This window comes from Peromyscus eremicus, chromosome 10 (assembly GCF_949786415.1).
Source record: "Peromyscus eremicus chromosome 10, PerEre_H2_v1, whole genome shotgun sequence".
Classification (NCBI taxonomy): Eukaryota; Metazoa; Chordata; class Mammalia; order Rodentia; family Cricetidae; genus Peromyscus; species Peromyscus eremicus.
The window spans coordinates 56621620-56648142 of NC_081426.1; the positions used below are offsets into that span (position 1 = coordinate 56621620).

At 46.2% G+C, this 26523-nt stretch overlaps 1 protein-coding gene across 2 annotated transcripts in view; it reads left to right on the top strand.

Annotated features, from left to right (window-relative positions):
* Window positions 1-26523, top strand: part of Tbc1d1 (TBC1 domain family member 1) — a 200621-nt gene continuing 174098 nt past the window's right edge. The window contains exons 1-2 of one of the 2 annotated variants that reach the window (XM_059275893.1): window positions 1-180; window positions 14345-14853. In XM_059275893.1, the coding sequence (XP_059131876.1) occupies window positions 14437-14853 (417 nt within the window). In that variant the 5' untranslated portion in view covers window positions 1-180; window positions 14345-14436. The remainder of the gene's footprint in view (window positions 181-14344; window positions 14854-26523) is intronic. The other variant, XM_059275894.1, reaches the window with a different exon arrangement.

The following is a 26523-nucleotide window of genomic DNA, read 5'->3' on the forward strand; positions in this document are numbered from 1 at the left end:
CAGCCCGCAGGAGAAGCAGCGCCAGACTGTGGAACGGTCCCCACTCCAGCGGCGTGGGGCGGCAAGAGCGCAGTCAACTGAAGACTATGGACGCTCGGCCCGCCCAGGCCATCTTCAGGGTGCCCGGGAGCACCTGCGCGCCCTAGCCCAGCCCCGAGCTCTGAGCGCGCCACCTCCCTGGTAGGTACCACCTTGGGTCCCTTGGGTTCCTCGCAGCCCTCCACCTCCAGCAAGCCCCTGCGCTCCCTCCCCGCGGAGAAGGCGCGGTCCCGCCACCCAAGGGCGTTGCTGCTGGGTCTCTAGAGGTGCGCCGTTGGGGGAGGGGGAAGAGAAAGGATTTCAGTGCCACCTTTTTGTCCCCAGCTTTGGAGGGAACTGAAACCTTGATGCTCTCTGGGACCGGAGTGCTCAGGCAGGCTTCTCCCCGGCTCCTCTCCCGCCTCCCCCTCCCTCCCGCCAAATATCACCCGGGCGAAAGTGCTTGTAAGGCTACTAGCTTGGGAGGAGGGGGGGTCAGAGTGACCCTAGGATACCTTTTGAAAGTTCAGGGTACTTTGCAGCGGTAACTTTGGCAGCTTCTCGGTGCACGCAACATTTCTTTCTATGGGCACATCCTGTCCTGGTCATTTTGAAACTCGGCTTAATTGTTTTCTAGCAGCTTCCGGATTGCTACGTGAGTAAGACTCCTTCAAATTTCACAGGCTGCTGTTTTCTTCTTTTCTGAAAGATGTGTCGTTTTGTTTGAAATCCACCTAGGTGTGGCGTTCCCGGTTGTGATTTTATTTTAAATGGCTTGTTCTCCGGAAGTTGCTTAAAAAGGAAAAGAAATTGAAAGTGATGATTGTTCCTCTCTGCAAACAGTTCAGTCTTCAGCGCCCCGGTATTGATGGACAGGCGTTCACCTCATACATCTCTTATCCTTCCTCTTAGGCGGCTGGAAGAGTTGTTTTATTAGTAGAATCAGGCGTTGAAAGGGAGTTTTTGGATGACCTGATTTAAATGGGTCACACCCAAGGAACTCAGCTGTCTCTACAAGCCTAAACTTCTAAACTTTTTGCATTGCAGCTACCCTGATAAAAGAGCCTCCTCGAAGTTCTCCTAGACGTGAAGTGGGATTGCTGTAGGCTGGAGAATGGCCACACTTGGGTTTTGTTGTTTGTGGGGCCTGCTCAGAGTGGGAGGGGTCGGATGGGAGGAGGAAAGGGCAGCTGTACCAAGAGGTAGGAATGCACCTTGCAGCCAGCCACTTTCCAACCTCACTACTACAGGGTGTTCTATCCTGCACTTGGCTTAGCGCTCTCTGAAGCAGGCGAGTTCTTTTATCCTTCCTTAGCATTTAGAGGGTTCCTCGTGTGCAGAACCAGTTTCTTCCTGGGAACCCTGAGGAATTAGGAAGGTGCATGAAAAAGTGTGTAAACTGGTGCTTTACGACTGTTAGGAATGGGGAGCTGGGCCTCCAGTGTGTCTGTTTTCATGTGTTTCCTCCTGCTGAGTTATAGGGACTCGCTCTCTAAGTTTATCTGTAAGTAACCATTGATGTACCATGAGCTGCTGAGTGGTAGGCACACCAATGAGTTAGAGGGTCCCCCATAACATGCTGAATGTACTAACTGATGACCAAGAGACAATGAAGGGACCAGCTGTGACTTGATGAACAGCCTAAAATCAGCAGGGACCATTAAAAGGGATGCTTTATAGTGGATTTGTCCAGTCCTTTACAAACCAGTAGAAAAACAGGGTTGGTGTAGTTATGCCTTATTAATACCACAAGAGAGCTTTGCAGCGGGGCCTCCCTGGCACAGTCTACCCTGGTCTGTCCCATGGAAAGCTCAGGTTTTCCCTGATCACCTTGAGGACATTTCTGGTTGGGTGACATCATGTTAGTGTTTACCTTCTAACTTATAAGACCTACTTTGTCACAGTTATCTGAGGAAATTTGGAGGAAAGGGGTGGCCGGAAGAACACCTACTGTTCCCTTTCCCCTCACTATCCAGCCTTTGTTAATATCCAATCCTACTTCCCCAGAAGACAGCCTGGACCAAGAAGGCTGCGCAGAGCCATGATGCAGAGCCAGGTGTTGGTAGGAGCTGTGTTATGGCGCATTGCTTCCTAGGATGTGCCCCTGGAGGAGGGCTACCTGCTCCCCCTCCCCCCACAGCTGGTTGATAGAATAAGGAGCAACAAAGGACCACAAGCTGCTTGAGAGGCTGCTGTTTTCAACAGCTGGGCGGTGGTGGTGCACACCTTTAATCCCAGCACTTGGGAGGCAGAGACAGGTGGATCTCTGTGAGTTCGAGGTCAGTCTGGTCTAGAGTGAGTTCCAGGACAGCCAAGGCTACACAGAGAAACCTTGTCTCAAAAAACAAAACAAACCCAAAAAACAAAAACAGAAACAACAACAACAAAATGCTTCCTTTTTATCTCACCAAATGGTAGCTCCCTGATACACCCCACCCCAGCCTTTCACTGTAGGTCCCAGGCCCCAAAGTTTCTATATTCTCAAGGAAACGTAAAACACGAATAAGCCCCCGCCAGGCCTGGTGTGTGTGGCTGGCACAGCTCCTTTGCCTTGCCCTTTTCTGTGTCTGCCTTACTGACCTTCTCAAGTTTAACGACCAAGGTAATCCCAGGGCTTGATCTGTCTCCCAGCCCTGTTCTGTTCTTGGACATTAGACTTGGAGAAGCCGAACCTGGTCATTAAAATGACGGGATGGTCCCAGCAACCAGGCTGTGCAGGACTCACATCCCAGGAGCAGGGGAACAGACTCCGTCTTCAGTCAGAGCCGCTCCCATGCAGGGAGCTGTCTTGGCCCACCCCCTCCCCTGGCTTCCTTTTCAACCCTATTGAAATAGTTTAAGAAAATATTTCAGTGAAACTATTTTAAAAGAAGATTCCTCACAGAAGACGTGATGGTTTCTGTGGTCAAGAGTTTTGACTTTTTTAAGTCAAAAATTCAATTTGATTGGTTCATAGATCTGAGGGCAATGGATCCCTTCCCAGACTGCAAATATTTAGGCAAGTTTTGGATCCTTTGAAATAATTTTAACACTTAGGCTTTAATGAGACGAAGAATGGTGCAGGACATATGTCTTGGTACTAACAAAATACATTGAATTCTGAGTTTGGTGTTACCATCTAAGAAACAGCAGCCAGTTCACTCATACAGGATAATACCCACTGGGTGTGATGGTGTACACCTGGAATCCCTAGCACTCTGGAAGGAAGAGGCAGGAGGATCAAATGTTCAGGGTCAACTTTGGCTGCATAATGAGTCTGTGGACTTCCAGGGTAACAGGCTACTCTGTCTCCAAACCCTAAAACCAAACAAACAACCCCCACCAGGAGATAACAAACTCATTCAACTTGAGCAAATCATTATTCACTGCTCAGCAGCGTGGTACACACCTGTAATTCCAACTGCTATGAACGCTGAGGCAGCAGGACGGAGAGCTGGAAGTCAGCCTAGTTAATTAAACAGGATTCTGTCTTAAAATGGAAAGAAAAGGGGGTTGGGGATAGAGTTCAGTGTTGGAGTGTCTGCCTAGTGTGGATGAGGCCCTGGGTTCAATTCTTAGGACAAAAGATAAACACATAATAACAGAACAAGTATCCTACATAATAAATGAATCTTTACTTCCAAAGTAAGAGAATGCTTATGGGCTTGTCAGAATTTATGGACTTATACATGTAGAGTGCTTAAGACACACCTGTTATCTGATTAAAATTACTGCTATTATTATTATTACGTTTATTTATTTTATATTTTAACTCTACCAATTAAGTTTGAATTTCAAAAGCCATGGAAAATTTAGGTAGAACCCCCAAGCTACCCCAATGAGAAAGACGCTCGAGGGGGAACGATACTGTTAAGAGTGAGAAGAACAGGAGTTTGTGCATAAGACAGGCCCAGATTCAAACCTTGCCTTCCCTATGTATTAGTGAGGGAACCCATCTGTAAAATGGGAGGATAGAGTGGGCCCTTCTCCATTGTGGGAGTCCAGAAGGACACCTGCCAAGTCCAAGAAGACAAGAACCCCAGAGCCAAAAGATACAGGTTCGAATCCTGATTCTGTGCTTAGCCATGTGACCTTAGGCAAGTGTCCTCACGGGAGAGAGCCACTCTTCCCTCTCACTTGTCTGTGGCTGGTGTGAGTTAAGTCGGTCAATAGACACACAGTCCCATCTGTGTTGACTGTTGTTACTACTCACAGCAGCTACACAGGAGGGAAGAGTATTCATAAATCTCCCACCCAGGGCCACCTAGGACTCCCATCCTCCAGCCCTCTACCCTGTATAACAAAATAGGAGAATACAAGAAGTGGTGTCGACTTGCTACGGGACTAGCTTGAACTAGCTCTGAGTTCTTTAAGAAGCCATTCCAGCCGGGCGGTGGTGGCACACGCCTTGAATCCCAGCACTCGGGAAGCAGAGGCAGGTGGATCTCTGTGGGTTCGAAGCCAGCCTGGTCTACAAAGTGAGTTCCAGGAAAGGCGCAAAACTATACAGAGAAACCCTGTCTTGAAAAACCAAAAAAAAAAAACAAAAAACCCAACAACAACAAGAAGCCATTCCAAAAGGCCATCACTTGACGTGTCAAATTAGAGAGGCACACCCCAGCACTGAGCATCCAAGATGATGTAAAGGTTGAGACCACTGGTTTCCGGAACTCCGTGTCTACTGCTGCCACGGGCACTGCCCTGGCTGGAGGGGGACGATGTGACAAGCTGTGTTTCTAAGCCGTGGTTGTGCTGTGTGAGACAAGGTTGCCGTGGAATTCTCCTCAGGCCCACTTGCTTGAAGCACTGATTCAGAGGAAGAGAGTGGCCCCCTGGGATCAACCCGCTTCTTCTGACGTCTCCCACTGGCTAATTGGCGTTGGCTGTTTCCTAACCTACTTTTACACTGGCTGCCTCTTTCTCTCTGTCTTGATCTTTTTAGTGTCACTATAACTAAAATACCCAAGGCTAGAAGCTTATTTTATTTTATTTCAAGACCGGGTCTTAGTGTGTAGCCCTGGCTGTCTTGGAACTTACTATGTAAACCAGGCAGGCCTTGAACTCACAGAGATCCGCCTGCCTCTGCCTCCCAAGTGCTGAGATTAAAGGCGTGCGCCATCATACCCTGTTGGCTGGATACTTTTTTAAAGGGGGAAACAAAAAGCCTATTTGGCTTGCAATTCTGGGGAGGAAACCCCCAATGCCCTATGTGCTCTCGTTAGTTTTTGTCACCGAGAAGAGGGGTCTTGGTTCAGGAACTGCCCCCACTAGATTGGCCTGCGGGCATGTGGGGTATTTTCTTATTTGCTGATTGATGTGGGAGGGCCCAGCCCTCTGTGGGTGGGGCTGCCCATGGGCGGGTGGTTCTGTGTTCCGTAGGAAAGCCAGCTGAGCAGGCCACAGTGGCGTGCAGGCCACTAAGCAGGATTCCTCCGAGGTCTTTGCTTCCGTTCCTGCCTCCAAGTTCCCGTCTTTAAGCTCTTGCCCTGGCTTCCCTCAGTGATGGACTGTGATGTTGAAGTGTGAGCCAGATAAACCTTTCCCCTCTTAAGTTGCTTTTGGTTGGTGTTTTATCACAGCGACGGTGGAAACCAGACTCGGGTGATGCCCAGGAACAGACACACTGTGGTAAGAGCGCCCTGACCGCTGTGCTACAACATGGTGGATAGCGTCACAAGGCAAGGAAGGGCACGTGTGCCAGTTAGAGGTTATAGGTGAAGGGGGATGGGACTGGCTCCTTTGTAATAACCCCGTTTCGTAAGAACTAATATGTTCTTGCAGAAATAACCCACCACACCAGAGGTGTATTGCTCTCTTCATGAGAGCGCCCATGATTCAGTCACCGGCTGCTAGGCCCCACCTCTTAAAGTCCCCACATCACTTTTTAATACTGTCACATTGCATGCCAGGTTTCCAGAACATGACCCTAGGGCACCCACTCAAACCATATGGAGTCCCAGTGCCCTTCTGCCAGCATTTGAGCAGGTGAGAGCTGAAACTGCCTAGGCTAGCTATTGGAAAATTTTATTCCACCCTCTGTGGTCTTGTGGGATGGGGTGATAAGGAGCTAGGAAGAGAGAGGGTTCCCCCTACACAGCCTGTGAAGCTCTACCCGGCTTCTCTTGTTCTTAGCCTTCATGCACTTAACCCCCACCCACTCCCACCCCCACCCCCCCCACCCCCGCCACGTTTTTGTTCTTAAATTGAAGATGGAAGCAGCTTTGTAGCCTCACACAATGTGGGGGACATTTGGTATTCTGCATTATGGAAATCGCATTCACCAGATTTTAGAAACAGAAGAAACTCGGAGATGATCTTACTTTATTCTCCTATAAGAATAAACTTCAGCTTTGGAGAAGTGAAGTCGCTTGCTTTTTCAATCTCACCCTGGAAAGTGTTCCCATGGGGAAACTGAGGTCCTTTCCAGCTTGTGGATGGGCGTCAGGGACTTGGACTGTCCCAAATCTGTCACTAAATTTAGACAAGCCGCTTTTCCAGAACCTAGTCGCTTCATTTCATTTATGGGGGACATTTCTAAATGGCTTAAAAAGGACCTGGCTCCTTTTAAAGTTTCATGATGCTAAGTGCATGCTTGCAGGGGTAGCGGATCTCAGTAACAGGATTATTGGAAGAGTTCTAGGGAAAGTGCGTTCTTGTGTTTGGGTCGCTGCTGTGTTTAAAGGTCATCCTAGAGGGGCAGGCTTGTATACATGTGGCTTTACTGACAAGAGCCTATGCAGAACCCCACGGGAATAACAGGGCATGATTTTTACTGCTTGGGTACAAGACAGAAAGACCTCAAAATAGGCGGTTCTCATTGGAGTCTAAAATGCAAAAAGTTCTCTCCCGAAAATGATGTGATTTGGGATAGCTCTGAAAACAGTGCGGTGATTTGCTAATATTATGGAATATTTCATTTATTTCATGACACATCTGATTGAAAAATAATATGATTATTTACCTAGTCTAAGTTACCCCGAATCTCATTGCATTAGTTAGATTTCTTGTGGCTTTGACAAAATACCAAACAGAAACAATTGAAGGGGGGAAGATGATTCATTCTGGATCATGATTTCCAGAAATACCAGCGTGGTCCAGCCTGTGCTGCTGGGATGATGGGAGGAGAGGGGCCAGCCTGTGCTGCTGGAAGTGTGGTGAGGCTGCTAATATCTTTGGCAGAGCCGGGCAGTGGTGGCGCACGCCTTTAATCCCAGCACTCGGGAGGCGGAGGCAGTGGATCTCTGTGAGTTCCAGGCCCTGTCTCGAAAAACCCATATAACCAACACACACACACACACACACACACACACACACACACACACACACACACATTTTTGGCAGATTGGCAAGAAGAGAGCATGGCCTGAAACAGAGGTGGATCTAGCCTTAGTGCTCTGTCCACAGCAGCCAGCCCACTTCTGCTAGCTAGGCCACACATCCCAAAGGTCACACAACCTCCAAAAACAGCATCACCCGCTGGGGACCACCTGCTCAGAACAGGAGACCCTGAGTGTCGTGGAATATTGTTTTAAGGTGTGTTATATTTGTTTATGCTGTGGAACATTTGTTTAATGATGCAAAGATGTGTTGCATTCTTTTATGTTACATTTGTTTTACTCCGTGAAGCTGTGTTACTGTGCCTGTCTAAAACACCTGATTGGTCTAATAAAGAGCTGAACGGCCAATAGAGAGGCAGGGAAAAGGTTAGGCGGGGCTGGCAGGCAGAGAAAATAAATAGAAGGAAAAAAAAAAAGAAGAATCAGGGAACAAAAGAAGAAGCAAGAGAACAAGGAGAGGAGGACACAAGGGCCAGCCACGCAACCACCAAGCCACCCAGCCACCAGCCAGCCATGGAGTAAAAGTGAAAGTAAGATATACAGAAGTAAGAAAAGGAAAAAGCCCAGAGGCAAAAAGTAGGCAGGATAATTTAAGTTAAGGAAAGCTGGCTAGAAAGAAGCCAAGCTAAGGCCCGGGCGTTCATAAGTAATAATAAGCCTCCGTGGATGATTTATCTGGGAGCTGGGTGGCAGGCCCCCAAAGAGTGAAGAGCCAAAAGAAATAAAGAGGAAAAAAATACACTTGGGCCAGTTCATATCTAAACCATAACAGTCATGCTAGAATAATCCAAATTACTCAGAAATAATGGTGTCTGATGTTGAGCATCGTTCAGTTTGATTCTTTCCCTCAGCATTATAAGGCAGCCTACCTGCTTTTACAGACACACTAGAGTGTCCCACCGCTGGCTGGAGAGTGAAGCTCTTGAAGCCTTCGAATTCTTTTGCCAACAAGATGGCAGTACTAATTCGATGGCTGACCACCAAGGGATTGAAATAACAAGAGCAGAGAGCGATTCGGTCACACCTGTTGCCACCTGATTTATAAGTGCGTTACCTAAAATAATTGATAGGTCTCAGGTCTGTCCTTTGTGCTAATTCTAGAGTTTCGTTTAACATGTCTTGGGATTAGCAGCTGTCAACGGTTAGAACTTAAGGCAGGTTCAGTTACAGGAATGGACGTCAAGCCAGGCTTCTAATGCCACTTTTACCTAGGAAGGGGGAGGGAATATTATTTATTGGATTATATGGACTTTAAGGCTTTCTGTCACCACAAGTGGCTGTATACTGGAGGAAGTGGCTATACACTGGAGGAAGAGGGAGACTCCCATTTCTTCATAAAGTATATTCAAGAACTAAATCATGTATTGCTTGGGGACCTAGAGAGATGGCTCGGAGGCTAAGAGCACTGGCTGCTCTTCCAGAGGTCCTGAGTTCAATTCCCAGGCACCACATTGTGGCTCACAACCATCTGTACTGAGATCTGGTGCCTTCTTCTGGTGTACGGGCAGACATGCAGGCAGAACACTGTATACATAATAAATAAATCTTAATAATAATGTATTGCTTTACTGTTCAATGTTTCAATATTTAAAATGAAAAGAAAGGCCAGGCATGGTGGTGTGTGCCTTTAATCCCAGCACTCGGGAGGGAGAGGCAGGTGGATTTCTGTGAGTTCAAGGCCTGCATGGTTTACAAAGTGAGTTACAGGACAGCCAGGGCTATGCAGAGAAACCCTGTCTCAAAAAAACAATAAATACAACAGTGGATAGGTAGCCTGAACTGGCCATCTCTTGTAATCAGATTGGTAAGTACCCCTGTTGTCATCATAGAGCCCTCATCCAGTGACTGATGGAAGCAGATGCAGAGACCCACAGCCAAGCACGGGGCTCAGCTTGGAGAATCCTGTTGAAGAGAGAAGAGAGGAAGGACTATACAAGCCAGGGGGTCAAGGTCATCACAAGGGAACCCACAGAAACAACTAACCTGGGCTCATAGGAGCTCACAGACTCCGGACCAACAGCTAGGGAGCGGGAATGGGACCCACCTAGGCCCACTACATGTGTGTGACAGTTGTGTAGCTTGATCTACGTGTGGGACTCGTAGTGGTAGGAGCAGGGTGTGTCCCTAATGCTTTGGCTGGCATCAGGAACCTATTCCTCATGTGAGTTGCCTTGTCCAGCCTTAATAAATGGGGAGGGGCTTAGTCCTACCTCAGCTTGATATGCCGTGATTTGTTGACACCCGTGGGATGCCTGCCCAACAGGAACAGAGGAGGAGTGGATTGAGGGGAGGAAGTGGGAGAGGGGAGAGAGTGGAAACTGTGGACAGGATGTAAAATAATTGAATACATTTAATGAATAAAAAACCAATAGTTAAACAAATAACTAAAAGAAAAAGAAAAAAAATCAACACAAAACAAAAGAAAAAAATCAACACAAAACGTAGCACTGAAGCTTGGGAGGTACCTCAGTTAGGAGGGCATCTTTAAGAAGACTAGAGTTCGGTTCCCAGCTTCCACATTGGGTGCCTCACAACTGCCTGTAACTCCAGCTCTAGAGAGATCCGATGCCTCCGGTCTCCTAGGGCCTCTGCCTTCAGGTGCACATACCCACACACATGCACACAGTTAAAGCTAATAAGAATAAATCATAAAAAGTAGCTCTAAGCTATGTTCAGATTCTAAAATTTTACTTTTAGAATATATGCATATATATATGTATATATAATGGGCAAACTGAATAAAGAACAGACTTCATTGCTATCTTAGAAAAGGTTTAAAATTTGAATACTGATTTTTCTAACCCCAAACCTTAATAGTTGATGAAGCTTGCAATCTGTTGAAGAGTGCCTATTCAGGCTCTTAAAATAAATGTGACGAGGACGAGGAGGCTCAGGGTGCAGTCCCGGAAGGGCGTGGCATGCAGCCGGTGCCTCCAACTTACCTAGGAGGAAAGAGGCCGTGGTCGCTCCAGCAGTGATGTGAATATTTCGGCTGGACTCAAAGGATGAGCATGGGGCTTGTCGAGACATGAGTCTTCTCTGTGGGTCTCTCGTGTTTCTGCACATCTCATGAGCAGGGTCATGCCTTTACTCTGAACTACACTTCCCATCACGTTTCTGCTTCAACGTCTATAGTAGATAGAGATAGTGACTTCCTCTGGTGCCAGGTGGATTCATTCCCCGCCAGAGTGCAGTCAGGTTCCCTCAGCCTAGATTCTTTTGCCGCAATGCGCTGTAGCAGGTGTCAATCCTGCCTGTGGAAGAGGGGAAATGGGCATCAGTGCTGACTCCGATCATTGTCGTTGGTCCTTGACCTTCCGTGCGAGAATCTTGTTTTCTTCTCCCAGCAGCTTAACTGTGAAGGGCAGCTTGTCAGTAAGGACAACTCTCCGGCCCCTCACAGTCAGGGCTCAGTCTGATGTTCGAAGGAGGGGGTTGGGACCGTGTGCGCTGTGGCAGCAGGTCATGAGAAACCACATCTGAGATGGGGACTGTGACTGCTTCTCTGTCTTAAAAGCCAAAAGGTGTTGTGGAAGAGGACATTAGGGGGAATATAAAGGTGAGGATTCCAAGAGAGTGTTGTGTGTAGAGCTCATGGCTTGTGATGACTGGTAGATAGCAGGAGAGTTCTCTAGGGGATGGAAAGGTCAGCTATATTTATATGGTAGAGTCAGGACCGATGGGATGAGGGAGGTATCCCAGTGACTTGGCCAGTGCTGTCATATGCATCCACGTGGCAAAAGCTTGGTCTTTAGGAAGCCACTACTGGGACAGAATGGAACCTTTAAGAGGTGGGCCTTGCGGGAAGTCTTCAAGTCATTTAAGACTGTGCCCTGGAGGGAGATGGAGGGACCCCAGGCCCTTCCTCATCCTCTCTTTTGTGTGTGTGTGTGAATTAAGCGGTGTTGCTGTGCCGCACCTTCCTGCCACAGTGTCCTTTCTCACCTGAAAGCGACAATACAGCCCGTCAGAGCCTGAAGGACCACGGTCAGAGACGCCCAAGCAAACCGTTTCTCTTTCTAAGTTGACTGTCTCGGGCGTTTGCTCTGGGAATGGAAAGCAGCGAACGACACAAAATGAACAGTGATGCCGTTTGCCGGGATGCAGGAGGAGAGGTTTTGGGAAGGAGAGAGATGAGACTGAGTGAGTTGTGAGACAACTAAATGCAGGCTGAGGAGCTTCTCAGCTGAGACGATATAGAAATGTGGATGGCTCATCTGGAGCTCAGAAAGGAGATTGTCTGGGAGAACAATACTTGGGAATTATTAGTGTATGTGATCATCTCATTTGGGGGCGGGGTACTAGTCAAGAGACAAGATGGGCTTCAGGGCCAGATGTAAACTCTTCCATGTCACTTTGTGACAAGCTATTTCAAGGACTTGGTCTCCTGGTTCATAAGTCACCTCTAGACAACACAGGGAGAGTGGGTCATGTTCACAGTAATGTGAGTGTTTGACTGTGTTTGTTGGCACCAAAAGATAATAGTGACCTATTGGTTGTAGTATTAAGGCAACTCCATGTGGTTAAAAGGGAGGTTTATTTTGTGGGGTAACTTACAAGTGAAGGGATAGGTAGGTTGCAGGGTCTGGGAAAGGTGTAGCACAGTCCAGCGGTGTTCTCTGGAGAACTCTGCTCGGGCTACCTCCAGCGTTCAGGATCCAGGAACCAAGAGAGCCGGCCCATCCGGATCTCGGGTCTTCAGGGGTCCTGTCTTGGCCCCGTCTTGTAGGTGTGACAGTTACTGAAGCCTCAGTGAGGGTAGTACTTCCAGGTCAAAGCTGGAACAGCTACCCCCCTGCAGTGACCAAAGAAAAAGCAGGTGGAATAAGGGGAGAGAATGGGGCCAAACAGAAGTTGGGAGGGCCTTCACACCGCCTGAAAACAAGCACCTGGCAGGTAAGACAGGAGCCAGCAGGGTCTCAAGAAGGGAAGTATACAGAGGCTGAGGAGATGGGACAGGTAAGCCATGCGAGTGTGAGGACCAGAGTTCCGGTTAGCAGAGCCCTTGGGCATGCTGGCTGTAACTGCAGCCTGGGGAGGCAGAGATGGGGGGGGTCCTGAGAGCAAGCCGGCTATGGAAAGGATGTACCAGGACGCTCTGGGCTTGATTGAGAGACCTGCCTAAATGAATGAGCTGGAACAGGGCTGGGGGATGATTCCCAGCCTCAACCCTCTGCCCTCCGTGTACACTTCCAGCCACCTATGTCCACACACATGCAGACATGTGTGTGGACACATACATAAGAAAAGGAAGAAGGGAGGTGTGGCCTGCCTGGAAAAAGGTATGAGGAAGGGCTACTTTGCTGTCTTTGGATTTCACAACCTGGAAGACCCGGGTGGCTTTAACGCACGCCAGTTCAGTGGCTCTGCAGTGTAGATGAGCTCTCCCAAGCAGAAATGGATGGGCAGCCGGGAGAGAAGGCAGCAAGAGGAAGGCGTCTGGGAGACATTTGTGTGAGAAGAATGAAAAGGAAGATGTGAGGCTGAGGGAGGTTCAAAGTCCAGGAAAGATAGATCCCCTTCTCTGCCATCATCAGCCTCCTTTTTAGGGTAGGAGATGATTCTCTCAGTCTTTAGGATGCCCTTGAGGCCCTACTCTGTCTGTGTCAGACCTGGTGTCAGCAAAGAAGACAGGTCCCGTCCCTTCCCTCACGGAGTTTCTCCTTGTCTCAGTGCTCTAGAGGGAGGCACGGAGACTGGAGGCTGGATGGGCTGGAGGGGAGTACAGCTGGAGATGCTATAGGGCAGCTGAGCTTGCACAAAAGCGTTTTGTCGTCCTCCGGGATGAGCTCCAAGATACATCAAAGGTTCCGGGCGGTGGTGGCGCACTCCTTTAATCCCAGCACGTGGGAGGCCGAGACAGCCGGATCTCTTGTGAGTTCTCGGCCTAACTAGTCTACACAGTGAGTTCCAGGACAGCCAGGGCTACACGGAGAAGTGCTGCTTTGGTACCAAGCACCTCCATGGAGGCTCACAACCATCTGTAACTCCAGTTTCAGGGGATCCAGTGCCCTCTTCTGACCTCCTTGGGCACCAGGCATTCAACATGGTACATATACATGCATGCAGGCAAAACATTCATACTCCAAACAAAAGAACAAACAAAAACAAAACAAAAGCTTCTAGCGCTGCTTCAAAAAATAAAGTTAAGTGAAATAAGATTTGACTATGCCCGGGGCTGTAGCTTAGTGGTAGGACAGAGGTCTAGAATGAGTGAGATTCTGGGTTTTGTTTAAAAGGTGAATTTGATGGTATCATAGGGGATTAGGTCAACTGTTTAAAATGGGTCTGGTTCAGTAAACTATGAAAAGAAATGGGTTGATTTATATTTTTTCCCTCACAATATGCCTTTTTTTGGGGGGGAGTTACCTCTATTGAATTTTATTATTTTAGAGAATTACTGAAATAATTTTTAAATAATTCAACAGAGTGGAGCTGTCAGAATTGTCTCACTTTCTCTTGTGCTCGTGTGTCATACACACACATCTATATTGTATTAGATTGATTCATTTTATTTTATGTGGAGTGTTTTGCTTGTGTGTATATCTGTGCACCATGTTGTATGCTTAGTGCTCACAAAGGTCAGAAAAAGGCACCAGATCCCCCAGAACTGGAATTACAGATGGCTGTGAACCCACATGTGGATGCTGGGAACTGAACCCCCATCCTCTGCAGGAGCACCAAGTCCTCCTAACCTTTGAGCCATCTCTCCAACCTCCCTCCCCTCCCCTGCTTTTTTTTTTTCTTTTTTCTTTTTCTGACACTGTGAGGCTCCTGTTCTCCGACAGACTCCCAGTAGGGTCTGTGTGTCCCACAATGAGTGTTAACAGTTTCACCATTTCTAGGTTTCATGTGTAGTACAATTTCGGGAAATCTCATTCTAGGTAGAGTTTATTTGAACAAACACCCATTTCTCCTTACATTTAAGAATTGGACTGTGAAATGCTGGGGTACTAACTCTGCAAGTAGCTATGGCTGTGACTTGATTAAGTTCTGTTTTCCTTCCCCAGGATTCTGCCTTCAGAAGCATGGGAAATAGATCACTCCATTTAAACTAGGAAAATAGGAGCACGATTTCCTGGCTCTCCAGACCTTTCCCAGGATGGATGCAATCACATTCACAGCAAGGAAGCATCCGTTCCCTAATGAGGTCTCGGTGGACTTCGGCTTGCAGCTGGTGGGCTCCTTACCCGTGCATTCTCTCACCACGATGCCCATGCTGCCCTGGGTGGTGGCCGAGGTACGAAGACTCAGTGGCCAGTGCTCCAAAAAGGAGCCTGGAATCAAGCAAGTCCGGCTGTGGGTTTCGCCCTCTGGACTGAGATGTGAACCTGACCTGAAGAAAAGTCAACAGTGGGACCCACTAATCTGTTCCAGCATCTTCGAGTGCAAGCCTCAGCAGGTCCACAAGCTGATTCACAACAGTCAAGACCCGAGTTACTTTGCTTGTCTCATTAAGGAGGATGCTGCCCCCAGGCAGAGCCTCTGCTATGTGTTTAAAGCAGATGATCAAACTAAAGTAAGTTGAGGTGGGGATCGAAAGATAAGGCGAGGGTGGCTGCAGAGTCTGTATGGTGCCAGGGTCCGGATGCTTATTTTGAGTATAGTAGGGGTAATGAGAAAATGCTGCCGTTGTACATAGTTTGACAGAATTGGGGATTTATGGGGAGTTTATAGTGTTTGTTGAAGGATGTTTATAATACATATTTAAAATGATGAGCTTTGGGACTCACGTTGTTTATGGCATGGTTTTTAAATCTCCAGTGCAACTTGAGTTGTAGTGTGCACATGAGCCAGGGGTGATGGGTTCAAGTAAAAGAAATCATGGCTCGGTGCTTGGTGGTCCCCCAGACTGCGTTTCCTGTAAGTGGCCAGTGAAGGCCAGGCTGTTCCCTTGCAAACTGCATTCTGAGTAGCAAAGTTCTAGGTCACATTCTTTGATGCCATTAAGAAAAATATAGTTATTTATCAACCATATGAAATACTTTTAGCCGGTTTCCCAAGGCAGAGATAACATTTACTCTTACAAAGGTTGTTGGTAAGAACAGGAGCTGTGAATCTAAGTTTTGATACTATCAGGGTTTCTTTTGTCTTTTTTTCCTTTTGCCAACTTCCGGTCAGATCTGATCACCCTGGTATTATGATGTGTCTGAGGGGAATGTATGAGGTGGGGCCAAAACTCTGCTGTTTCCCTGGCTGTCTCTGCTTGATTGCCACCGGCATTCTTCCTAGTTCTCAGCAGGACTTCCTTTGAGTCGCTTGTCCGGTTCATGAACATCCGTGCACTTCAAATGAAAATGTAATCCATAGAGCCACTTTCTCAGCTGGACTCATGGGGGAAATGTAGTTTTGTACAGGACACAAGAAACAGTCATGGGCCCCACAGTAATACCCCCAGTGGCCTGAAGGCCTGCCGTCTTGGGTGCTAGGCATAAGCATCTTCATGTGACTGGAGCTGTAGGCCACTTGTACTTAATGAGAGTGCCTTCCTTCCTTCCTTCCTTCCTTCCTTCCTTCCTTCCTTCCTTCCTTCCTTCCTTCCTTCCATTCACTAGTTTCAAGTCAGGGTTTCTCTGTATATTCCTGGCTATCCTGGAACTCATTCTATAGACCAGGCTGGCCTTGAACTCGGAGATCTGTCTGCCTCTACCTCCTGAGTGCTAGGATTAAAGGCATGCGCCACCACTGCCCAGCTTCTTTTCTTGTTTCAAAGGCAGGTTTCACGGAGCTCCAGCCGGTCTCAAACTCAAACCCTCTATGTAGCTGAGGTTGATCTTGAACTGCTCATCTTCCTGCTTTCTCCTTCCACGTACTGGGGTTACAGGAGTGCTCCCCCATGATCAGCTGTGTGCTCATAATTTCAAGTTTAAAATGTGAATAGGAATGACAACATTCTCTATTGCTTCCTCCTAGGCTCTTTTGCATACGCGCCGGGGTGTAAAAATATCGTTTGAAAATTAACGTTCTTGTTGCCAAGTATAACTTGGCCCTCCATATCCTGAGGTTCCATGTCAGTGGGTTCAGCTAACAGCAGATAGAAAATACTTGTCCCCCCCCCCCCCCAAAAAAAAAAATTGAATTCATGATGAACATGTACAAACACTCTTTCTCTTGTCCTTACTCTCTGGACAATGGCGTGTAGCAATTCACAGAGCACTGACATTGTGTCAGGTATTATGGACAATCTAGAGGTAATTTGAGGGATTTAGGAGGCTGTGTGGAGGCTGTTTGCAAACTGACATTCTGTATAAGAGATCAGAGCATCTGCAGGGTCTGGTGTCTGTGGGATCCTGGAACAACTCCCCCGAAAATGTCAAGGGACAGCAGCGGATTTGTGGACACTCACTTTTGTTTGTGCCTTTAGCTCACTGGTTCAGTGGTTGCCACTCTGGCCGATGTCTCAGAGGTCTTTAGCAGAAGCAAGGAGGCTGGCAGATGCGTCAAGAGGGATTAGGTTGAGTGGTGCATGTCAAGAGCGTGAAGAATAGGCAGAAAGAAGTCTAACATGTGCCCTGAGTGTAGGGAAGAGCTTTTTTTTTTTTTTTAAGCAAAGCTGATGTGTGGAGCTAAAAGCCACCGTCCCACTCAAGTGCCTTAGTGCTATGAATCATGTAGTGTTCACCACGCCTGCACGCATCTCAGATATGTTCCACAGATTCATACTTGAGAGTTCAGAGAGACTCGCTTCCGGATTCAAATCCTGTCTCTGTGACATGTAAATGAGTGACCTTAGGCAACTGAATATGCTTGCTTATCTGTAGAATGGGGATGATTGTAGTAATGTCTCATGCAGTTGCTGGGAGGTTTAGGTGAGATAGAATGGGACCCAAAACTGAGTATGCTGCTTGAGGTTATAAGCAGTTGCCTAGCAGGCATAAATACCTGGTTTCCATAACTAGCACTGCCAATAAAAGAAAGAAAATATAATAAGTAATAAGTAATAAGCATTATGGCCATGAGAAGTAGTCAAGTGAGCTTTAAATTTGTATTTTACTTATTTATTTATTCATTTTGTGTGCATGTGATGGGGGAGGTGTACATGCCATGGAGCGTGTGTAGAGGTGGAGGAAAACTTTCAGTCATAGCCTCTCTTTTTACCTTGTGGGTTCTGGGGATCAAACTCAGGTCATCAGGCTTGGCCGCAGGCCCCTTTACCCACTGAGCCATGTCAATGGCCTCCATCTGTACTCAAGAAGGTTTTATGGAAGCAGATGAAGTGGTAATAGCATTCCATGGGCTTGGTGAATAGAGAGTAGGTGTATAGAGATGGGTGTCTCCAGCTCTCCGGTGATCTTGTCATCCTTGACCAAGATTTTGTTAACTCCTACAAAACTCCATGAATAAACCTAAGGGTTCCTATTATTTGGGAAGATCTCAGGATGAAGGGGAGAGGGTTAAACAGCTGTCTTTCGCGGTGGGTTTTGCACAGAACATTGTCCAGCACCTCACAGTTTTGACTCTTTCCTGGGGTCTTCCCCAGCCATCTCTGAACAAGCTCTGGCCAGTCATTCAGACACCTGACAGAAGCGAGCGATTTACAGCAAAATTCTGTATCCCAGGCTTTCAGTCTTGCTCCAAGTAGAGAATGAGTCTTACTATATGTTCTAAAAAAGCCATCTTTGAAATATAAATTAGTTCTTAAGATCGTTTTGGCTCGTGCACTGTTTTTTACCAACATGAATTGTCATCCGAGTACAAATTGCTGCCGTCCTGCAGCATTTTATTTGAGAGGGTTGTTTGCAACACAGCTGCTTAAGTCAGGCATTTTCTCCTTGTCAGAAATAGAAGAGTAAATGACAGCGGCCCTGATTTTAACTGATGTATCTATTATGCTCTTGAGACACCTTGGCAAGATGTCTCCTAACAGGATTATCTGGTGTAGGAGTGTGCAGACCGGCACTGGCATTCTTCTCGACTGTTCTGTAGCGTTTGCTCAGTGAAAGAATTCTCCAGATTAAGGCTTCTTCTAAGCAGATGAGGTCAGGCCTGATTGTGCCTGCCAAAGCAAACATGCCTTCGCTGCCCTGGGCATAGGCACAGGACTCCTGCTCAAGAGGAAATCCTTTTATCAGTATCTGAGTTAATCTGCTGCAGACTGTCTAAGGAGACTAGGCCATCTACCTGCCTCTACAGACTAATTTTACAGGTACACTGTGATATGTAGCCCTTCCCTTGGGCGTCCCATAGAACATTCTGGAATCACTTCACAGAGGAAAGTTTCCATGACCAAATGCATTAGGATAGCGTCTGAAATGTTTTTGCCTGAGGGCCAATGTTCCCTTTTAAAAAATTATCCAGCGTGTCAGGTGTGGTGGCGCCCACCTTTAATCCAGCACTTGGGAGGCAGAGGCAGGTGGATCTCTGTGAGTTCGAGGACACATGGTCTACAGAGTGAGTTACAGGACAGCCAGGCCTATCTAGGGAGATCCTATCTCTACAAAACAAAATGAAAGTTATCAAGTATCCTAAAGAGTATTAGTGTATATGATTCATGTCTATCAACACTCGCTCTATTAGAAAGTAAAACTGAGACATTATAAAGATGCTGACTTCAAAATTTATTTAAATATAAAAGCAATGAGCTCCTGACACATCAATATAAGGAGCATTTTCATGAATTGTAACTCTATTTTCCAAAAAGTGTTTAGCAGTAATAGTGGCCTAACTTTATCTTTTCAGATCTCGTTAATACCTGCTTGAGTAGAAGGAGGTAGGTCCCTCCTAGCTGCCTCTCCATTGATTCTTTTGTGGTATGTCATGTTTATTGAGTAGCAGAAGAAAGCTTGACTTCAGACAGATAGGTAATTAAAAAAATAGAGAAGCTGTGGTGACTTTTCTTACTGCTGCTACCACTCAGCAAATGCTGCTTTCTTAAGGTTTGGCTGCAGTGAGAAGTCTGTCTGAGTCACGCAAGGCACTCTGCACATGGTTTTGTATTAAAACCCCCTGTTTTCTTATCCTATGCTTTAATGAATATTTTAAGCATGATCCTGTACCATCATGCACTGATTAGTTAGAAACTATTGTCTCTTTGAGTAACAGAGTGTATACAAGTATGTCTCTGTGTGAATATATGCAGGTGTCCATGGAGGCCAGAAGAGGGTATTGGATCTCCTGGAGCTGGAGTTACAGACAGGTGTGAGCCACCTGATGTAGGTGTTGGAAACCAAAATTCAGGTCCTCTGGCAGAGCAGTAAGTGCTCTTCACCTCTGAGCATCTCTCCAGCCTCAAGATATATTTTTGTTACCTCTATTCATATGTGTCTGTGTGCCTGTATGAGTGAATGCCACATGTATGTGGATACCTGCAGAAGCCAGAAGAGGGCATCAGCTCCCTCAGAGCTGGAATTACAGGTGGTTGTGAGCTGCCCCTCATGGGTGCAAGGAATTGAACTCAGGTCCTCAGGAGGAGCAGCAAGTGCTTTTAACCACTGAGTGGTCTCTCCACCACCACAATGGGAGTATTTTTTTTTTCTAAGTGCCAAATGTTTTTACTGGTTCTTTATCTCATTGGAATACAGCTCTTCAGTTATCATTTCTGGCCCTGTTTCTGGTCTTCTGGATTTGTTGTCCAGTTAAGCACAGCATAGGTGTTTAACTGTGATGGGACAGGTGTCACTGGTGTGTGGGGGATGTTCCTAGGCTGCCCCTTTCCAGCCTTTATAGTCGGATAGTTTCTCTGGTACCTCCCGGCCCCGTGTTCCCGCTCATCCCAGCGGTCCTGCAGCCGCTTATAAAATAATCACTCAGAGGCTTAATGTTATTTACAAACTGTACGGCCTGTGGCAAGCTTCTTGCTAGCTACCTCTTTCATCTTAAATTAACCCATTCCTATTAATCCATATTTTGCAACGTGGCCGTGGCATTACCAGTCTGCTGGGTCTTGCTTCTCCTGGGGCGGCGGCTAAGGCATCTCTCTCTCCTCTCCTTTCTTCTTTCTGTCTATCTGCTTGGATTTCCCACCTGCCTCGTAAGCCGCCTTGCCATAGGCCAATGCAGCTTTATTTATCAACCAATCAGAGCGACACATATTCACAGCGTACAGAAAGACATCCCACAGCAAGCCTTGCCAGGAAACTCTGGTCATTCCGGCCTCATACCTCCTTTTTCCCAAAGAGGAAGTATTTCTTTTCTGTTGCTAAAAGAGATGCTAAATTTGGGGAGCTGATGTGGGAGCAAGGGTTGGGGTGGGGAAAGGGCCAGCAGAGTGAAGCTGGGGTAACCGTGGGGGAGAAGCATGTCCAGAAGTGTGCTTGGAGAAGGTAACCTGATTAAATGGTGCTGGGGAAGATGTGTTTGCATACTTCTTCTATCTAGCCTGTGAGAAAAAATGTTTGCCTTTTCCGTGGCAGCTAAACTGTAGTTCTTTTCAAATGTCTTATTTTTACTTTCTATAACTGTAAATGCTTTACTTTCTATGTATATGATACAGTGTGATGTGTAGGGCAACGTTATGGAGTTCATTTTCTCCACCTTTATGTGGGTTCTAGGGATTGAACTCAGGTTCTTTACCCACTGAACCATCTCCCTGGCCCTAAACCATAAACTACACAGCTTGGAGGTGACACAAATCTCAAAGTAAACCGTGTAAGCTCCCTTATAATAACTTTGTTTCTGTAATCCTTCATAGACTTAAAAGCAGCAAGTGTTTCTTTTTGAAATCTCTAGTAAAAACAAAGACAGTGTCTCCTTGCTTGAGACTGTAATCCCATCATCTTTCTCAGGAGCCCCATGGGACTGAGAGCATCCACTCCCACCCACCACCCACCCCACCCACACATACCCCAACAGGGTTACCTTGCTTGAAATGAGAGGGTGGTCCGAAACTGGTTTTGGCAACTAGCCTGACTGATCCTTTAATCTCTCTGTTACCACTTTTCTTGTTGTTCCTTGGGTTCATGGTTTAAGCAAAGGTTAATGGTAGGGAAGGCATGGTGCCTAGAGTGTGCAGTAACTGGTCTCATCGGGCCCACAGTCAGAGAGCAGAGAGAGGAATGATAGCGTCCTCCCGGTTACTCAGTAACCGGTTTATATTTGGTCCAGGATCCTAGCCCCTGGGTTGGTACTGCCCACAATCTGGGAGGGACTTTCTGCCTCAGTTAAACTGGAAATTCCATAGGTATTTTCATAGGTAACTGGTTTGATGTGTTTCCTTGGAGATTCTGAATGCAGATAAGCCAACAATGGAGCTTAACTATTAACATCCCCCCATATGAAAGCCAGGGTTCTTTTGGCTGCTACATTACTTCATTTAAAACAATTTAAAGTTGTTTACTTCCGCCCTTAACTTTGTTTGGTTTACGTTTTGCCGAGGATCAACTTGTGCTAAAATTTCACCATCTGGGCCAGGTGTGGTGGTGCACGCCTCTGTCAGACAGATCTCTGTGAGTTCGAGGCCAGCCTGGCCTATATAGCAAGTTCCAGGTCAGTCAGGCAGACACAGTGAAAGCCTGTCTCAAGGCAAACAATCAAATTTGCCATCTGTTTGAAATTTTAAGGTAGCAATTTATCATCCACACCGTGGTTTTCAGGACTTTCAATACAGTCTGGCCGCCAGCGGGCCTCTTGTGTGGCCGCTCTGCTTGCCAGCTCGTCGCTGCCTTTGCCAGGGTGAAGATGGGGGATGGCCACACTGAGCATGTGTCCCCAAGTCCAGTGACTCTGAAGAACACGGCACAGGTTTTCAGAGATTCTTAGCTGTCCTTCCCATGGCGGGCGGTTGTAACTATGGCAGAATTTCATTTGTGTGTCTGCTTCTGCTGCCCAGGAAAGGGTTCTGAGAAGGTTTCGTTGGGTGTGTTCTGAAGCCTTTTCTCTCTCCACACCAACTCATTCTCTGAAATTTCCTCTGGGCTGGCTTGGCAAGCTCTGACTTACTGTGCAGTCGCGGGGAAAGCGTAGTGTCCACGTCAGCTAAAAATTAGTTGACCGACTGTCAGCCAGACAGAAGTCGGCTGCCAGGTGCAGGGGTTGGCAAGGGTCCTTCTTATCTATAAAAAGAACGTCCCAGACTTGATGAACTCTGAAGCATTTGTTGGAAGGTTTCTGTTCATGACACTGGATTGATTACATAATTTATTTTTGACTTTGAAAAATGAGTTTGAAGGCTTCAGAAGCTTTGGAGAGATGCTTGGACATTTTTTTTTCAAAGTCTCTTTTTCTTCTTCAACACATGCCATTGCATTTTTAGTCAAAGGCTTTGGGTTTGGTAATTGTTTATGAAAATAAATCCATTCCTAAGATTAGATTTTACAAGGATGTTGAACCTAAAGTTAACTTGTATCGTGAAAGGGTTTATTTATAGTTTAGATCGGTCTCCTCCAGCACAGCAACCATGTGGCTACCGAACCGTGCGGCTGCTCTGGAATGAGATGCCAGTCCGTGGAAACATGGCGGATACTGAGGCACAGCTTGAGAAACAGAACGCACGAGATCTCAATAAGACTCTGTGTTGGGTACGTGCTGAAAATATGTTTTGCATACACAGGGTTGGATTCCACGGACCCAAATTAAATGTCCTTGGTTTGTTTTTTTACCATGTTCACATCTTTTACCAGATAATTTAAAAATGCGTTCGTAGCTTACGTCCCCTTTCCGCTGGTTAGCATTGAACTAGACCGGTGACCTAACAGGTATTTCTGGAAATAACCTCTTCATTCATCCCAGGAGACCACAAGTTCCCTTCTTTGCTGCTTTGATTTGCTAATGATAGGGTGCCAGTGACCTCTGTAAAGGTCACATCTCAAAGCTATGACCTATTCTTAAGTCTAGAAATGTGTCGGACTGTTATTTTAGGAAATACATGACTTAAAATTACTAGGAATACATGGAAACCATCTTATTTGATTCCTGTTTCCTTGTTTAGCCATCTACTCACCTACCTAAGCTCCAAAAGAGGGAGGTCCTTGCTTGTTTTGCTCATCACCAGACCTTGGTACCCAGAGCTGCCTTGAGGTTTTGAATGTATTCCTTCTCTCTCTCTCTCTCTCTCTCTCTCTCTCTCTCTCTCTCTCTCTCTCTCTCTCTCTCTCTCTCTCTCCACACGTGTGATTACAGAAGTGCCCCCCAAAAAACAAAAGAACCTTAGCACAAAGCAGTTAGACATGGGAGCTGGAGAAAAGGCTCAGAGGTTAAGAGCACTTGCTGTTTTTTCAGAGGATTGGAGTTTGATGCCCAGCACCCACATAGCAGCTCACAACCACCTGTAACTCTAGTTTTGGGGATCTAACACCCTCTTCTGGCCTCATTGGGTACCAGGCATGTACATGGCACAGGACATACATGTAGGCAAAACACTAATATATGTAAACTTTAAAAAAATTAGTTAAAAATAAGTTAAAAGTTTGTCGATAAGCCAGATATGGTGGCACACAGCCTATAATCCCAGTACTGGGGAGCAGGGGCAGGCAAATCTTTTCAATTTGAGGCCAGTCTGATCTACATAGTGTGTTCCAGGTTGGCCAGGGGTAAAACAAAACAAACAAACAAAAAAGCTTCCCTTTATTCCCATCTCCTAGAGAAACCAACATGAAAACATTGGTGTATGTTGTTATAGGTGTATGCTCTTATTAATAAAATCAGATCTTTCTATAGGAAATAATTTTGTGTATTCCATTCTCTCCTTCTTATGCATGCACTCATGGACACACACACACTCACACTCATACACACATGCATGTGCGCACACACACATACTCATACATCTCTTTATGGTTATAGAGAGGCAATTTAAATATTTTTCTATTTAAAAATTTTATTTTATGTGTATGGGTGTTTGCTTACATGTATATCTGTGTACCACTTGGGTGCCTGGTGGCAAGAGAGGCCAAAAGAAGACATCAGATGCCCTGGAATTGGAGTTATAGATGGTTGTGAGTAGCCATGTGGGCACTGGGAATTGAACCTGGGTCCTCTGGAAGAGCAGCCAGTGCTCTTAACCACTGAGCCAACTCTCCAGCACGCCCATCTTCTTATTCTTTCTCATCACCCCCTCCACACACACACACAGCAATTGCACAATATCCCCTGTCTGCAGCAGGAGAAGAGTCTGCAGTGGAATGCCTACGTAGATGGGTGGGACTCCATTTTTGACTTAGCTCTGGTTGGCCATTTGGTTGTGAAAAGTGGGGGTGAGGGTCGGGGAGTGACCAGCATGAACTAAAGATGAGTCCTAATTTTCTTAGCCAAAGAGAGAAACAAAATTTTGGAGAAAGCCAGGCTTCCTCAGTTGGCAAGCCGAGGCAGGAGGGAAGCCTGTCTTTGATGGCCATGTAGTAGAAATGACTCATCTTCTAACCAGAGATTTTGCTATCCTGGCATTAGGCTGCCCTGATCTGTATGTCCAGTGGACTATCTAGTTTCTCCCAGTGGCTCCGTCTCTGGGTAGCCCCAAACGTTTACTGCAGTTGACTACAGCGAGACATCTGAGTACTGTCTGTGGAAGGGCAGAGAATTAAGAAGCCCCAGAGCAGGAGCAGGGAGAGGCAGCTTGGGCTGGGGCAGGGAACTGGACTTCCAGGAAGCCCTAGAGAGTTTTCATGATTGCTGGGCCTCTCTCTCCTCAAGAGCAGGGATTCTGATCCAACATTTAAAATCTCTCAAGTGGGAAGATAACTGCAACTTGGACTTTACAATAATTTAGCCAACCCCCACTAAACCAATCATCTATGGACTTTACAATAATTTAGCCAACCCCCCACTAACAAATCATCTATAAACTTTACAATAATTTAGCCAACCCCCCACTAAACCAGTCATCTATGGACTTCACAATACTTTAGCCAACCCCCACTAACTGATCATCTATGGACTTTGCAATAATTTAGCCAACCCCTACTCACTGATCATCTATGACTTTACAATAATTTAGCCAAGCCGGGCGGTGGTGGCGCACGCCTTTAATCCCAGCACTCGGGAGGCAGAGCCAGGCGGATCTCTATGAGTTCGAGGCCAGCCTGGACTACCAAGTGAGTCCCAGGAAAGGCGCAAAGCTACACAGAGAAACCCTGTCTCGAAAAACCAAAAAAAAAAAAAAAAAAAAAAAAAAAAAAATAATTTAGCCAATGCCTTTCACTGATCGTCTATGACTTTACAATAATTTAGCCAACCCCTACTCACTGATCATCTATGACTTTACAATAATTTAGCCAACCCCTATTCACTGACCATCTATGACTTTACAATAATTTAGCCAACCCCTACTCACTGATCATCACTGATCATCTATACTTCCCCCATTCTCCGTCTTTGTGATAGTTTCTCTTGCATCTGCTTTATAGCCAGCTCAAAGCAGATGTAACAAGCTAACACGGATTCATAGAAACATGCTCCTCCCCCTTGGAAGGAAGCAAGGTGGAAGGTAATCCCCTCAGCAGCCGGCATGGCTCAGAGCCATGTTCTGTGCTACCTCCCTGATGTTAACTTTCAAACCAGAGATTACATTTTAATTACGATGGCATGCTTTAATGGGAGTCAAAACTTTAAAAGAAACAACAATTGGAGACAAATTGTACATGCAAGAGAATAAATGTCACGTCCACGTGGTTTTCTTCCCACAAGCATCATTTATACCAGTTGGATTTCTCAAATCTGCCCCTGCCTTTCTCCTTCCTGCAAGTTTCGGATTGCCTCAGAACCTTCCGTGACGAATGAGGTGTCAGTCACGGACTTTTACAAAGAAGGAAAGAAAAGAAAAAGCATTGTTTTATGTCAAAAAGCTGCAGCCTGCACATGCACCTCATAAAGAAGATGAAATTAGGTCCGATAAGATTTCAGAGTTTTCTCTGGCTTTTATATTGTAAGTCAATGTCATCATGGTGTATTTTTGGCGTTTCCTTCACAAGGCTCATCTCAACACTTTTGATCAGTCTCTAAATTGAGTGTATAAATGTACACGTCGTCTATCGGTCACCAGTGACACTGTTTTTCTTGTTATAGACAACATGTACTATTTTTTAGATTAATGCAATGTTTCTGGCAAATTATACATTTTATAAAATGTTAGCATAATTCAAGGTAAATTGCCAAGGATTGTTACATAACATTTCCCTCGTGGCTTTATATGAGCATGCACCTAATACCCCTCCCTGCCTTTTGAAACTAGAAATAGGGGAATGAAAAAGTTCAAAAGAAAGAAAAAATAGTCCAAAGAATTTTAAAGTTTTAACTTTCTAATTACATTGGGAGTTTC